Below are 13585 nucleotides of genomic sequence, written 5' to 3'. Positions count from 1 at the left end.
CGTACTGAGATCTACGTGTATCCTATTTCCTAACCAACCATCTCCCCGCTATGTGGCATTGACTTCTTTCTCACACATCAACTTCCAACCAATAAAAATGTATAAATATCGCTAAAGTCCTGAGTTTCTGGAAATTCATTTTCCTGGCTCTGGGTTCTGTCGTTGCTGAGCACATGCTGTAATGTTGGATGTGGAATAAAAGAAATTCTCTCCTTTAAAGTGGCGCCTGTTAATCACACGTAGCCGGCAATGGACGTGTTTCTCATATCGTAGGTAAGCTGTTTCGAACTCCCAATTTTTAGCCGAAGGGGGGAAAAAAATGACATTGATAAATTCCTTCTTTTTAATTGTGTTCTTTCTTCATCAGTCATTTTTGGATGGAAAGATGTTTGATATTCGATTTTCAAGGACAGCGAATGTCAACAGGGGAAACTTTAACAAAATATGACTATGGATGACTTAAAGGAAAGGGGACGCCATAGTAAGGTTTGACTAACCAAGGCAGAAGATCTCGATTTTTTTACCCTTCCTTGACCCTTGGGCCAATTCCAAGAGAAGAGAGGTTCTCATTACCCAACAGCAAAGGGAATGGGTCAACCAAAGTTGGTTCCCTATCTCCTGTCTGCAAGGGCCTCATGGTTTGCCTCTATTATATGTACACCCATGCCAAGGAAGATGCCGCCATATTATTATATTGGTCCAGTGTCAGCCTTCCCGGAACCTCCAACCAGCTCCGAGACAAGGACGAAACGTCACGGGCTCCGAGAAGAATTGGCATATCTCCACCAAAACTATGAATTTTCTAATGAATGACACTGGGATACCCTAACATTAGGAGGGGCCCTGGTATCCTATTGAACTTTTAGGGGGTAGTGAAATGAGGCGTGAGTGGGTTTAAACTCCCACACTCTATTCCTGGAGGTGAGAAGTAGGCCTTGTTTTTCTTAAACAGATGTAAGTCCTATAGGTGAAATTTATGGTTAATTATAATTTATAGAAATAAATACATTCTAATTATTTTTTATTGCACACATAGGGATTTTTTTTATGTGTATAAAGATATTAAGTTAATTAGCTTGTAATGCTTCATTTCTCCTGCGGAGGCACTGCAGGAAAACAGAATAGCTGTGGTTGACTTTCCCTGCAGATCACAGCTAGAGGTCTCGACAGAGCCTCGTCTAAAAAAAACCATATTTAAAAAAAACAATAAAATAATATAAATATTACTGTTCATTTGAAGAAAGTGCAATGGTTTTAACGTGTCATAAATATTCATTTTATCCTATTTTATGTCCATTTTCTGAAGGTCACGCCATGCCGACATTTGACTTTGTGTCGTCCACTTGTCAGCCCATTGTACTTATCTGTTTATGAGAAATTTTGCTGAAGCCGATGGAGACTTGTTAAAATTATCCCGTATTCTCCAGCATCAAAACATAATAAAACATAAGGATATTTTCCAAGCATGTTTCGTGTTTGTAAGCGGTTACAAGAAGACTTGGAATAATGTCTTCATGGTTGTTTCCGAATTAAAATAACATCTGGAGATATTTTGAAAAGAAACTTGTGAAAACGGAGAAGAGTGGGGATCCCGCTTTAGCAAATTAAATCCTAAATCTCAATTTTAATACGACTTTTGAAACTTTTTTTTTTAATATTTAGCAATATTTTGAGTTTTTATGGTGCACCCACTGGGAATGATTTCCCCCTCCTCCCAATACCTGAACTCAAAGAAATTGGACAAGCGTGATAATTATCCTGAAAAATTAAAGGCAGCCAAATACATGTATTGACCAATGGCCACAGCCTCACATGATTTGACCCTGAACCAAACTGTCATCAACAGGATCCCTATTGTCTATGGTTAACTAGTGGGAAGTTCCCACCAAAATCCTCCCAGATGTTTTCGAGATCTTCAAGATATACGTTTGAGGGGGCAGTGTGATCATACCGTGTATTTCCTACCAATATCATCTGTTTGTAAATAACAATGGATATTGGTCAAATAGTGGGTCACAGTCACTACATTAATTGCTCATGCTTCAGGAGAGCAGAAAAAGGGGCCTGCAGCACTAAGCTGAAGCAGGGTGCTGCTGGGAAATTTAGAATTTGCACATAAAAATAAGACCGCCTATGCAGCTCTGTAAAACTGAACGCACGGAGGAGCAGTAGGAGATGAAAAAAAGTAACAAAGGTACAAGAAAGAAACTTTATGCTAAGATCGTACTGTAGTTTGACAATAGTCATATGGATACTGAGCTTTGAAAAAAAATATTGGCATTGTTGGACTAAGGGTGGTTTCACATTTGCGTTTTTTTTTTGCGTTTTTGCGGTAAAAAACGCAAAAAAACGCATGCGTTTTTCCCCCCTATATTTAACATTAAAAACGCATGCGTTTTTTTGTATGCGTTTTGACGCGTTTTTGCAACGCATGCGTTTTTTTCTGCATGCGTTGTGTTGCAGAAATGCAACATGTAGTATTTTTAGCGCCGGTTTTTTTGCCGCAAAAAAAGCATGCGTTTTTTGGCGGCAAAAAATGCATTGCTGTCTATGTAATCGCATGGGTTTTTAACCACATGCGTTTGCATGCGTTAAAAACGCATGCGTGTTTTTTTTAAAAACAAAACAAAAAAACACTGATAAACCACCCCACACCATAAAATTTATAAAGGGATCCTACCCCTAACCCTACCCCTAACCCTAATCCCTTTAATGGTAGGGTTAGGGTTAGGGGTAGGGTTGTGTTAGGGGTAGGGGTAGGGTTAGGATCCCTTTAGGGTTAGGATCCCTACCCCTAACCCTACCCCTAACTCTAACCCTAGCTCTTTCTGTTTATAGTGGGTTTTTTACTTTATTTTGATGATTGGAAGCTGTCACACATTTATCTGCATGCGTTTACAAAACGCAAACGCATGAAAAAACGCATGTAAACGCGTCAAACCGCCGCGTTTTTTCACCACATGCAAAAATGCATGCGTCAAAAAAACGCAGCGTTTGCACGCGTTTACATGCATTTTTTCACCATGCGTTTTTTTTTTTTAAAACGCATGCGTTTTGAAACGCAAGTGTGAAACCAGCCTAAACCCTAAATATCAACTTTAAAGGAAACATCTCTGGTGGCTTCAAAAACCTTCTAACCGCACCAAAATGTTTAGTAGATCTACTAAGCTGGACCCCAAGCGATGTTTTCGTATTTAATTCTAAAACCCCAAGATGATCATATAATTATATCGGTATCTGGTTCCTGGAGAAAAGGAATCATGAACATTGAATATGTCTAGGAATAACCATTAGTCTAACGAAGGAACCTGGGGCCAACCAGAAGCTCCTGGGCCCCAAAGCAAAATGTGTATAAAGGAGAGGTTTCCTACTTTCAGGTACAATTTATAATAATGGTGGCTTCTTACATGGTAGAGGAACCTATTGTCCCTTCAAAGACCTGATTGTAGGTAAACAGACCCAGAAGAACACAACCTGCTCACAAATAGTGCCCTAAACCATGTCCAGTAATTAGAAGTCAGACAGTCCATTAATATTCAGTCCTGATAGTATTTATTGTCATATGTAACAAAAGTGGAAAAAGACTTCCTCCTGCAGGAGTTCATCTAAAGTTAACGAGTCAAAATACACAACTGACGTCAATCTACAAAGAACCTCCTATAAATAATATCGGTCTTCGCGGCTTGACGTGATGACTTTATGGGTGAAATGTGGTTCGGAACAGTAGATTATAAGGTTACCATAAGTGGTCTTATGTGCTCCGTAGAACCCTTATAATTTACTCCTGGGGGTTCTTGGTGTTGCCTTACTCTTTTTGGTAGTGAACTGTGGCCAGCTCATACCTTTTAGCCTGACACTTAGACTAAGTACTTGACAACATATGAAGACGTAAGGCAGACTAATCAACCGCCTGCCATTGCTTTATTGAATGGCGCCCCATCATTTGACCTAGAGGGCAAGCTACATAGTCCATCTACTCTTCGTTGACAGTCCATTGAAAAAATAAACTTCTCACGCTAGAGATAGAAATATTGCTTACAAACAGTTAGAAAGCACATCCCGATGACTGTGAGAGTCTTTTCCGCCAACCCCTTTTTTTTGTAAAAATTCCGTAAGTGTCTTTCTCCTCCATTCCTCCTTCCGTTTCGATTGGCATTTTAGACTCAGGCTTTCACCTGGGTGATAATCTTCTCCCATCTTTAGGCACTAGAGTTATTCTGGAAGAGAAATCAAAAAGTAATTAGAGGCTTCAAGATTACCGATTACGGTCTACCAATGTAGAGTGTTAGGAGGAACAAGTGACCGGTTAACCGACCAATTATGGAGAGGGAAAGCGTAGAATTCCAAGAATGTCCAATACATTGAGACATGGATTTACAGATCATAAATGAATACACTTCCCAAAACTTAGTAACAAGAGACTCATTACACATCACAACCAGTTCAGGTCTACCGAAGTTCGAAACCGAAAAAACATTGATGGACATTCTCATAACTCCAATCCATTCCAAGCCAAACCCTAGAAAACTGAGATATACATGGTCGTTTGGTGTAGTCCAGCTGTAGGAAAGTCTTTGGTCACCAGTAGTGTTTTCCCAATGTTGTGGCTCCATACAAACAGATTTTGTGACCCCTTTGGAGCCATTATTTAGCTAGATATGATGATTGACACACCAGTCACCATTTTCCCTCATCACCAACAGGATTAGGACCCCTACGTCAACTCTACAGTGTGGAGCTCCTTGTAGACAGTTCTCCATATCTCATCTTCTCCGAACCCATATGTGACACGAAGGGGAGTGATTAGTGGGATACATTGAAGTCATGTGTACATTTTTCGTTTTTGAGAGCATTTTATAGGGTATAAGGGCTAGTTGAGACGATGCATTTTTGCTGCAGTTTTCAATTTTTTTCCCATGCAATTTTACCGTGGGAAAAAAAACCGTAGTATTTTATTGTACCAGCAAAGGGAATGTGAACCATCAAAATATTTTGTTTTTCAAATTTGCAGCTTGTCAATTCTTTCAGTGTTTTCGCAGCATTTTTCACCCATTCAAATGAATGGGGGAAAAAATGCATAAAAAACAAATGCAAAAAACGGGACAAAAATGACCACATTTTACAAACCTTTTTTCCCACCAACAATCTGTTGGTTTTTTAGCTGCAGGAAAATCTGCTGCAAATATTCAACGTGTGAATGTAGCCTAATGAAAGCACTTTGCAACCAAATTTGGGGTGCACCACCTCATCAAAAAAACTTTTTTAAAACAAAGCAATCCTACTATTTTTTTATATACAGATATTTTGCAAACCTATATGTCTCTATGGTTACAGACTACAAACAAACCCTTGATGTAGTCTGGTCCCGTGGTCATGTAACACACCTCTACCTCATCCCCTTTTTGCTACTGATAGGAAAAAACTGGAAGGGGCTAATAACATATCAATGCAAGATCAGACAACACAGCAGTGCTATGGGGCCCATGAGTCAGGGGGACCCGGTGCTCCCCTTCCTCCACCCCTCACAAGGCACCACCCTTTCAAGAATCACACTTTCAACTGTATCTGCATCCTTTATAATGTCAGGGTCATTATACTGTTTGTTGGGCTATATGAGGGATATAATACTGTTTTCTGGTCTATGTGGGGGCCATTATACGATTTGGAGGGCTATGCGGAGGACCATCATACTGTGTAGTGGCCATTATACTGTTTGAAAGGCTATGTGGGCGTCATTCTGCGTTGAGCATTATGTGGGGGCCATTATACTGTTTGGAGGGCTATGTTGTGGTTATTATACTATTTGGTTGGCTGTTTGGGGGCAAATTATACTATTTGGAGGGCTAAGTCAAGGCCATTATATTATTAGGAGGGTTATGTAGGGAGTCATCTTACTGTATGGTGGGATGTGTGATGGCCATTATACTAATTCAGAGTCTGTGTTAGGGTCATTGTACTGTTTGGAGGGCTATATGGGAGGGGACATTATATTGTTTGGAGGGCTATGTGGGGGACATTAAACTGTTTTTAGGGCCATTATACTGTATGCAGAGCAGTTATACTGTGTGGAGGGCTGTGTGTGGATCCATTATGCTGTTTGGTGGGGCTATGTGGAGGCCATTATACTGTTTGGAGGGCTATATAGGAACCATTATACTGTTTGGAGGGCTATTTGGAGTACATTATACTGTTTGGAGGGCTATTTAGGAACCATTATACTGTTTGGAGGGCTATGTGGAGGCCATTATACTGTTTGGAGAGCTATCTGGAGTACATTATACTGTTTGGAGGGCTATGTGGAGGCCATTATACTGTTTGGAGGGCTATCTGGAGTACATTATACTGTTTGGAGGGCCATGTGGGGGGCAATGTACTGTTTGGAGGGCCATGTGGGGAGCCATTACACTGTTTGTAGGGCCATAATACTGTATGCAGAGCAATTATACTGCATGGAGCGCTGAGTGTGGATACTGTTTGTAGGGCTATGTGTTTGGATCCAGTATACTGTTTGGAGGACTATGTGTGGGGCCGTTATAATGTTTGGAGGGCTATGTAGGGTGATATTATAATGTTTGGAGGGCTATGTGGGTTGCCATTATACTGTTTAGAGGGCTATATGGGACCCATTATACCATTTGGAGGGCTATCTGGAGTACACTATACTGTTCAGAGGGTTAAGTGGGGGGGCAATCTGCTGTTTGGAGGGCTATGTGGGGGGCAATTATACTGTTTGGAGGGCCATTAAACTGTATGGAGGGCAATTATACTGTGTGGAGGGCTATGTGTGTGCAATTATATTTTATGGGGGGCCTCATATTGTGTGGGGGGACTGTGTTGGTGCCATGCTTCAGTGTGTGTGGGACTGTAGTGGCCATCATACTTTGCCAGGGTCACTGTGGGGGCATCATACTGTGTTGGAGGCACTGTGAGGTGTTATACTTTGTTGAGGGGTACTGTAGGGTCATAATACTGTGCTTGTGGAGAGAACTATTGAGGAATTCACTGTGGGGGTATCACACTTTGTATTGGGGACACTTTTGTTGGCATCATACTTTATGGGTGCCATGAAAGGGGTATCTTAGTGGGTGGGAACACTAAGGTGCATCAAAAGGATCAAAATCTCTTTGTAAGGACTGCAAAGTTGTGATATATGCTGTTTTGTGACCCCCTGGGTGTTCAGGGCCCAATTAGGTCTTCTGCTATAGGGCCCCATCATTTCTAGTATGCCCTTGCTACACAGTGCTGTATAAAAAGGTTGAATATTTTTAATATTTTGTTATGTTTAGCTGGTGAAGACATGTTTTCGTACTACTTTTCATAATGCATTGGCTTTGCTTGATAATAAACCAATATCCAACAACCACGAAAACCTCTCGAGCCCCCCATCTCTTCTACATTAGCTTCCATTAGTTCTGTCGTGACCTAAATGAGTTACAAGTGAATAGGATTTCTGTAAATGTTCTGTCCTCCGCATGATATAAAATGCTCTCTCCATGGTGAAATATTTTTCTATTATTCTCTTTTTTTTTTATTTACATTTATGTGACTTAAAAGCCGTTGCCTCTTCTTTCCGAAGGCATTTAATATTCTGTTTTATGCCAAGCGGGTTCAGAATGTGAAAAAAAAACAGAAATGTCAGAATTCCTACCAGGACGGAAAAAAATATTCATAAATTATTATACAATGCCAAAATGCATTTATGTTAATACTTATGCAACCTGAGCACATTTACATATTTACGGCCCCTTATCCCTATCTGATGTCACTATTTTTACTTTGTGTAATGACTGAAACAGCAATTGATGTCGTCTATTTGGTTTACTGGGGTGTTGCTACACATCTGTATCAGGAAACCTGGGTTCCGCTTCCTTCCCCTGGATCCATAGCCCTCTGTTGTGCTCCACATCGTGTTTTATATATTGCAATGAGTGGATCAGTGGCATCATCTATTTAAAGCCAATTTAGACACATACCTGCGTCTAGGGATTGAGACCGTAGTCCTATGCTTGCGTGCTTTTGTGTTTCGTGCTTGTATTCATCCCTTTTGGGATCCACTTCATCCGTCCTGTTTCTGAGATTTCTGTGTTGCCAAACCCTCGCTGCCCTCGTGCCTTCCTGCTTGCTGCCTCAACGCCCGGGGTCTGTGTGCCCACCCAAATCTAAGGCATAGATGATCTATATCGCCCGGTGAGCCTTAACAGGTGTTTTTAATTTTGGATGCCTTCTCCATTAGGGCTTGTACTGCTTTTTTTTAAAGAAAATGTTCTAAAATATATATTAATGACTTACGCTCAGTATTTTTTGTCTGGACTAGTCTACCTGAGATCGTAAACGCCTTAACTAATTGGTCCCAGGAACCCCCAATAATTGACAATGATTATTCACTTGCAGTACCACTCCGAGCCACATGGCGTGCGGTTGGAAATATATAAAAGTAGTAGGTTAACGTCTGACAGCACGAGCGAAAAAGATGGTAAAAAAAAGATGGATCAATTGCAAATTGCATATTTTTGCACATTCTATGCCTGTATTAGGCTGGTTTCACATTTGCGTTTTAAAAACGCAGCGTTTTAAACGCAAACGCATTTGGTGAAAAAACGCATGTAAATGCGTTTAAACGCTGCGGTTTTTAGACGCATGCGTTTTTGCATGTTTTAATACAAACGCGGCGTTTTGACTCGTTTACATGCGTTTTTACCTGTGTTTGTAACCCTAGGGATCATAACCCTAACCCTAACCCTAAGGGATCCTAACCCTAACCCAAACCCTAAGGGATCCTAACCCTAACCCTAACCCTAGGGATCCTAACCCTAACCCTATGGATCCTAACCCTAACCCTAGGGATCCTAACCCTAACCCTAGGGGATCCTAACCCTAACCCAAACCCTAAGGGATCCTAACCCTAACCCTAGGGATCCTAACCCTAAAGGATCCTAACCCTAAGGGATCCTAACCCTAACCCTAATCCTAACCCTAGGGATCCTAACCCTAACCCTTATGTGATCCTTTTCAGTGTGTATTCTTGTGTTTTTCTATTAAAACGCATGCGTTTAAAAACGCATGCAAACGCATGTGCTTAAAAACGCATGCGTTTACATAGACAGCAATACGTTTTTTCGCGGCAAAAAACGCCACTAGAAATTACTACATGTTGCATTTCTGCAACAAAACGCATACATAGAAACGACGCATGCGTCGTCAAAACGCGGCAAAACGCATGCAAAAATCCGCATGCGTTTTTAATGTTAAGTATAGGAAAAAAAAACGCAGCGGCAAAAAACGCAAATGTGAAACCAGCCTTATACTGTACATTTTTTTCACAGCCTGGGGGTCTGCTTTTTTTTTTCTTCCTCTTTCCTCCATATCTAGCCCTATCGAATAGATTGCAATACCAGAGACATCCACAAGAGTGGCGCTGTGTCAGGGGGGAGAAGGGTCACTTGTCATATAGTTGCATATAATTCGTACAAAACTGAAGCTAACCCTTTCTTCTGCATTTTTATAGTCTTTATGTTCTGATAGCAGATACAAAAAATTTTTGCTTTAAAAAAAAAAATAGAATAAAACATGCCCTAGATAATTCCTCCCTCGACTTCTGTGCCAGCTTAATTATTGCAGATCAAATAGGATTCCTCCCTTGAAGATTTCTTTAGACAAGTCCACGCATATAATCCATTATTCACCAAAATCTATTTGCACTCTCTTCATCTCCCAAGAACTTGCAAATTGCAGAGAGCCAGGGAATTTTACACGCCCTCGATAGGCGCCCGCCAACCCAAAACATGCCCGTCCTATTATAGGTAGATGTAGCTGAGGGCAAATAGGTGATTAATGGTGCTATTATTATTATTTTGTTTGTTAAATACATGTATTTGGGGCTAAAAATTATTTTTGTAATTAGGGATAACAAAAATCTTGATATTGTCAGCTGAGAGGAGCTAAAAAAAGACAGCTTTTTGTTATGTAAGTTGCGAGCAGCATGATGTAGGGGTAGGGACCCTGATTCCAGTGATATGCCACTTATTAGCCTGTGTTTTGCTGTTTCAACCATGCCCCAACACTGATCAGCTTACTGTCAGTACACAGTGTGCACAGAAAGCTGTAAATCCATGGTGTGGGTGGGGTTCAACATTCCGAGTCAGCATTCTGAGAACTCAATATTCCGAGTCAGCATCCCAAGGGCTCAACATTCTGAGAAAGCATTCTGAGGACTCAATATTCCGAGTCAGCATCCCGAGGGCTCAACATTCTGAGAAAGCATTCTGAGGACTCAACATTCTGAATTAGCATTCTGAGGACTTAACAATCCGGAGTCAGCATCCCGAGGGCTCAACATTCCAAGAAAGCATTCTGAGGACTCAACATTCCGAGTCAGCATCCGGAGGCTCAACATTCTGAGAAAGCATTCTGAGGACTCAGCATTCCAAGTCAGCATCCCGAGGGCTCAACATTCCGAGTCAGCATACTGAGGACTCAACATTCCAAGGCAGCATCCCGAGGGCTCAGCATTCCAAATTGGCATTCTTCTGAGGACTCAACATTCCGAGGCAGCATCCTGATGGATCAACACTCCGAGAAAGTATTCTGAAAACTCAACATTCCAAGTCAGCATCTCGAGGGCTCAACATTCCAAATCGGCATTCTGAGGGTTCAACATTCCGAGGCAGCATCCCGAGGGATCAACACTCCAAGAAAGCATTCTGAGGACTCTACATTCCATGGCAACATCCCGAGGGCTCAATATACCGAGAAAGCATTCTGAGGGCTCAGCATTCTGAGTCAGCATCCCGAGGGCTCAACATTCCGAATCAGCATTATGAAGCTTCAAAATTCCGAGTCAGCATTCTGAGGGCTGAACAGTCTGAGTTAGCATTCAGAGGGCTCAACATTCATTCAGAGGGCTCAACTTTCCGAGTCGGCATTCTGAGAATTCAACATTCCAAGTCAGCATTCTGAGGACTCAACATTTGAGGCAGTATCCCGAGGGCTCAACATTCCGAGAAAGCATTCTAAGGGCTCAGCATTCTGAGTCAGCATCCCGAGGGCTCAACATTCCGAATCAGCAATATGAAGGTTCAAAATTCCGAGTCAGCATTCTGAGGGCTCAACATTCCGAGTTAGCATTCAGAGGGAACAACATTCCGAGTCAGCATTCAGAGGGCTCAACTTTCCGAATCAGCATTCTGAGGGCTCAACATTCCAAGTCAGCATTCTGAGGGCTCAATATTTTGAGTCAGCATACTGAAGACTCAACATTCTGAGTCAGCATTCTGAGGGCTCAACACTCCAAGTCAGCATTCTGAAGTTTCAACATTCCGAGTCAGCATTCCAAGGGCTCAACATTCTGAATCAGCATTCTGAGGGCTCAACATTCCGAGTTAGCATTCTGAGGGCTCATCATTCCGTGTCAGCACCTGATGGCTCAACATTTAGAATCAGCATTCCGAGGGCTCAACATTCCGAAAATAAGACTAGAAAAATCTGTGATTCTATCATAACTGCGGCACCCAGTAAACTAAGCGATGTATCGCTGAAATCATGATCTTTATCCCCACATTCATAAATGGCAAAAACCTGCTGACAGATTCCTTATAAAAGAGTTACAAACTTTTCTGTCATTCAGCTTGTTTGAGCTCACTGACAGATTCTCAGTGAACTCATTCTGTAGCCACAAATAGTTAAAGCAGCACAAAAGCTATAGAAGTCAAACAGTGCAAAATTATTAATGAAACCCAATTGCAAAAATGATTTTTAGACCCAAATACATGCATTAAGTTGAAAAAAAAAGTTCGATTGATGGGTATCTGACTGCAGGACTTGATTTTAGTTGGTAAATCTTATGTGGATTTAAAGTGATGTCTATCTGTTTCTTTACAAGCTACCATGACACTGCAGATTAATTTATTTCATTAGTCAAAAGCAACAAAACAGACGGGAGTGAGCCTAACATAGACTGGTTATTAGGAACACATGGCACCTAACAACTCCTTTGTTTCTGTTGCTGTAAGTGAACTTATTCTTAGAAACCAATCTGTCTCACATGAAAGCAGAAGAATTCAATTGAACAAATGCCCCATTTGGTTGTGACCTTGGACACCTAGGGCTATGTTAAAAGGATCGGCGCCGATGTTGGACATGGTTTCCATCTCCATGTCAAAAAAAAATTATTTGATCATTCAAATACAGCAAGCAGAGTTCTGCTTGTGAAAAATGTAAACACAAAGTAAATTTAAAAACTGAAGAAAAATACTCAAGTGACTTGCAAACCCAAGAAAACCATTTAAAGGAAATCTGTTGGGATGATTTTGGTACTAAAACTAGTGGTACAGATGTATAGGTCCTAGTGTAACAATAAAAATGATACCTGTCTTGTAGTAATCGGATGTGCCAGTGCTGAGAAATCGAGCTTTGATGCCACATAAAAATTTGCCTGGAAGTACCTTGGGGGCGTGTCACTGACTCACTGGGGGCGTGGTGCTGACTCACTGGGGGCGTGTCGCTGATTCAGAGCACCCAAATGCACTCTCAGCCTAATTTGCATGTCGACTCAAAAGCTCTATTTCTCAGCGCTGGCACATACGATTACTACAAGACAGGTATCATTTTTATTGTTGTACTAAGACCTATACAGCCGTATCACCTGCTTTAGTATTAAAATTGTCCTTAAAGGCATCTTATAGTCTATGAAAGGCTTCAGAGAGTTTGTAATTTTGGGTAGTAGATGCTTTCCTATATGTTGTACGTTATGGGGCCGATTCATCAATTTTGCCAGAATTCTGGTGTAAAAATTGCTTTGAAAAGTCACATATTTATGGCGTGACGTGGAGAAACGCAAACTTTTTTTTGTATTTTAAAGTCCTTTTCTCCCAGTTCTGCCAAAATAGGTGAGACTAGGGCATGATAGGCGTGACGAGATGTGGCATTCTCAATGCCAGAAATCTCACTCCAGACAGGGACTGGAATAAGATTTCTGGAGTGGTGTATGGAGGCGCACGCCACTCGTCAGAAGTTCCTCTTACTAAATCATTAGCATCTGCCTCCAACACATCCCCCCTTCAAGGCTGGAGTAAAAATCACCGGGCTTGATGAATCAGGGGCCTTTATGTCTGGGCTGTGAATTATGCTTTCTACATTAACACCAATGTATTTCACTCCATCATCTACTGAATAAACCTGAGTATAGAACACCATAAAAAACATTCTCAAATGAAATGACCTTTCATTAATTTTTGATTGACAGCTATCGTAAATTTTTCATTTGGTTCATAAATAAGACAGATTTAGTAAGTGTCCACATTGATGAGATTGACACATAAAAAAATTAAGCTCTGGAGGATGGCGAGAGATAAGTAAAATTTTACGGAACTTGGCTTTCTCTCTCTATTGCTAAGCTGTGCCGTCATTTCACTATCCAGATTCACCCTAAAACATCTGCTGCATTCCCTGCCTGTGCTTTTATACTGGCTATGATAGTTTATCCTGACTGAATGTAGCATACTAATGTGAGGAGATAGCTCAGCCGCCCCCCGATGTCATGGGAGCCTTTTCTGGTTGATGTAATCTCTGGCTTAGTGGAAAATGGTGG

General features: G+C 41.2%; 1 protein-coding gene across 1 annotated transcript in view; it reads right to left on the bottom strand.

The window, feature by feature from the left end:
• Positions 1-3535: 3535 nt before the first annotated feature.
• The window catches only part of SHISAL1 (shisa like 1), a 115892-nt gene continuing 105842 nt past the window's right edge, over positions 3536-13585 (bottom strand). The window contains exon 5 of the mRNA XM_069763345.1: positions 3536-4217. Coding sequence (XP_069619446.1) covers position 4217 — 1 coding nt within the window. The 3' untranslated portion in view covers positions 3536-4216. The remainder of the gene's footprint in view (positions 4218-13585) is intronic.

The sequence above is a fragment of the Ranitomeya imitator genome, chromosome 4, assembly GCF_032444005.1.
Source record: "Ranitomeya imitator isolate aRanImi1 chromosome 4, aRanImi1.pri, whole genome shotgun sequence".
NCBI classification, from domain to species: Eukaryota; Metazoa; Chordata; class Amphibia; order Anura; family Dendrobatidae; genus Ranitomeya; species Ranitomeya imitator.
The sequence above is the reverse complement of the archived record's forward strand: the minus strand, read 5'-3'. Positions and strand labels throughout refer to the sequence as shown.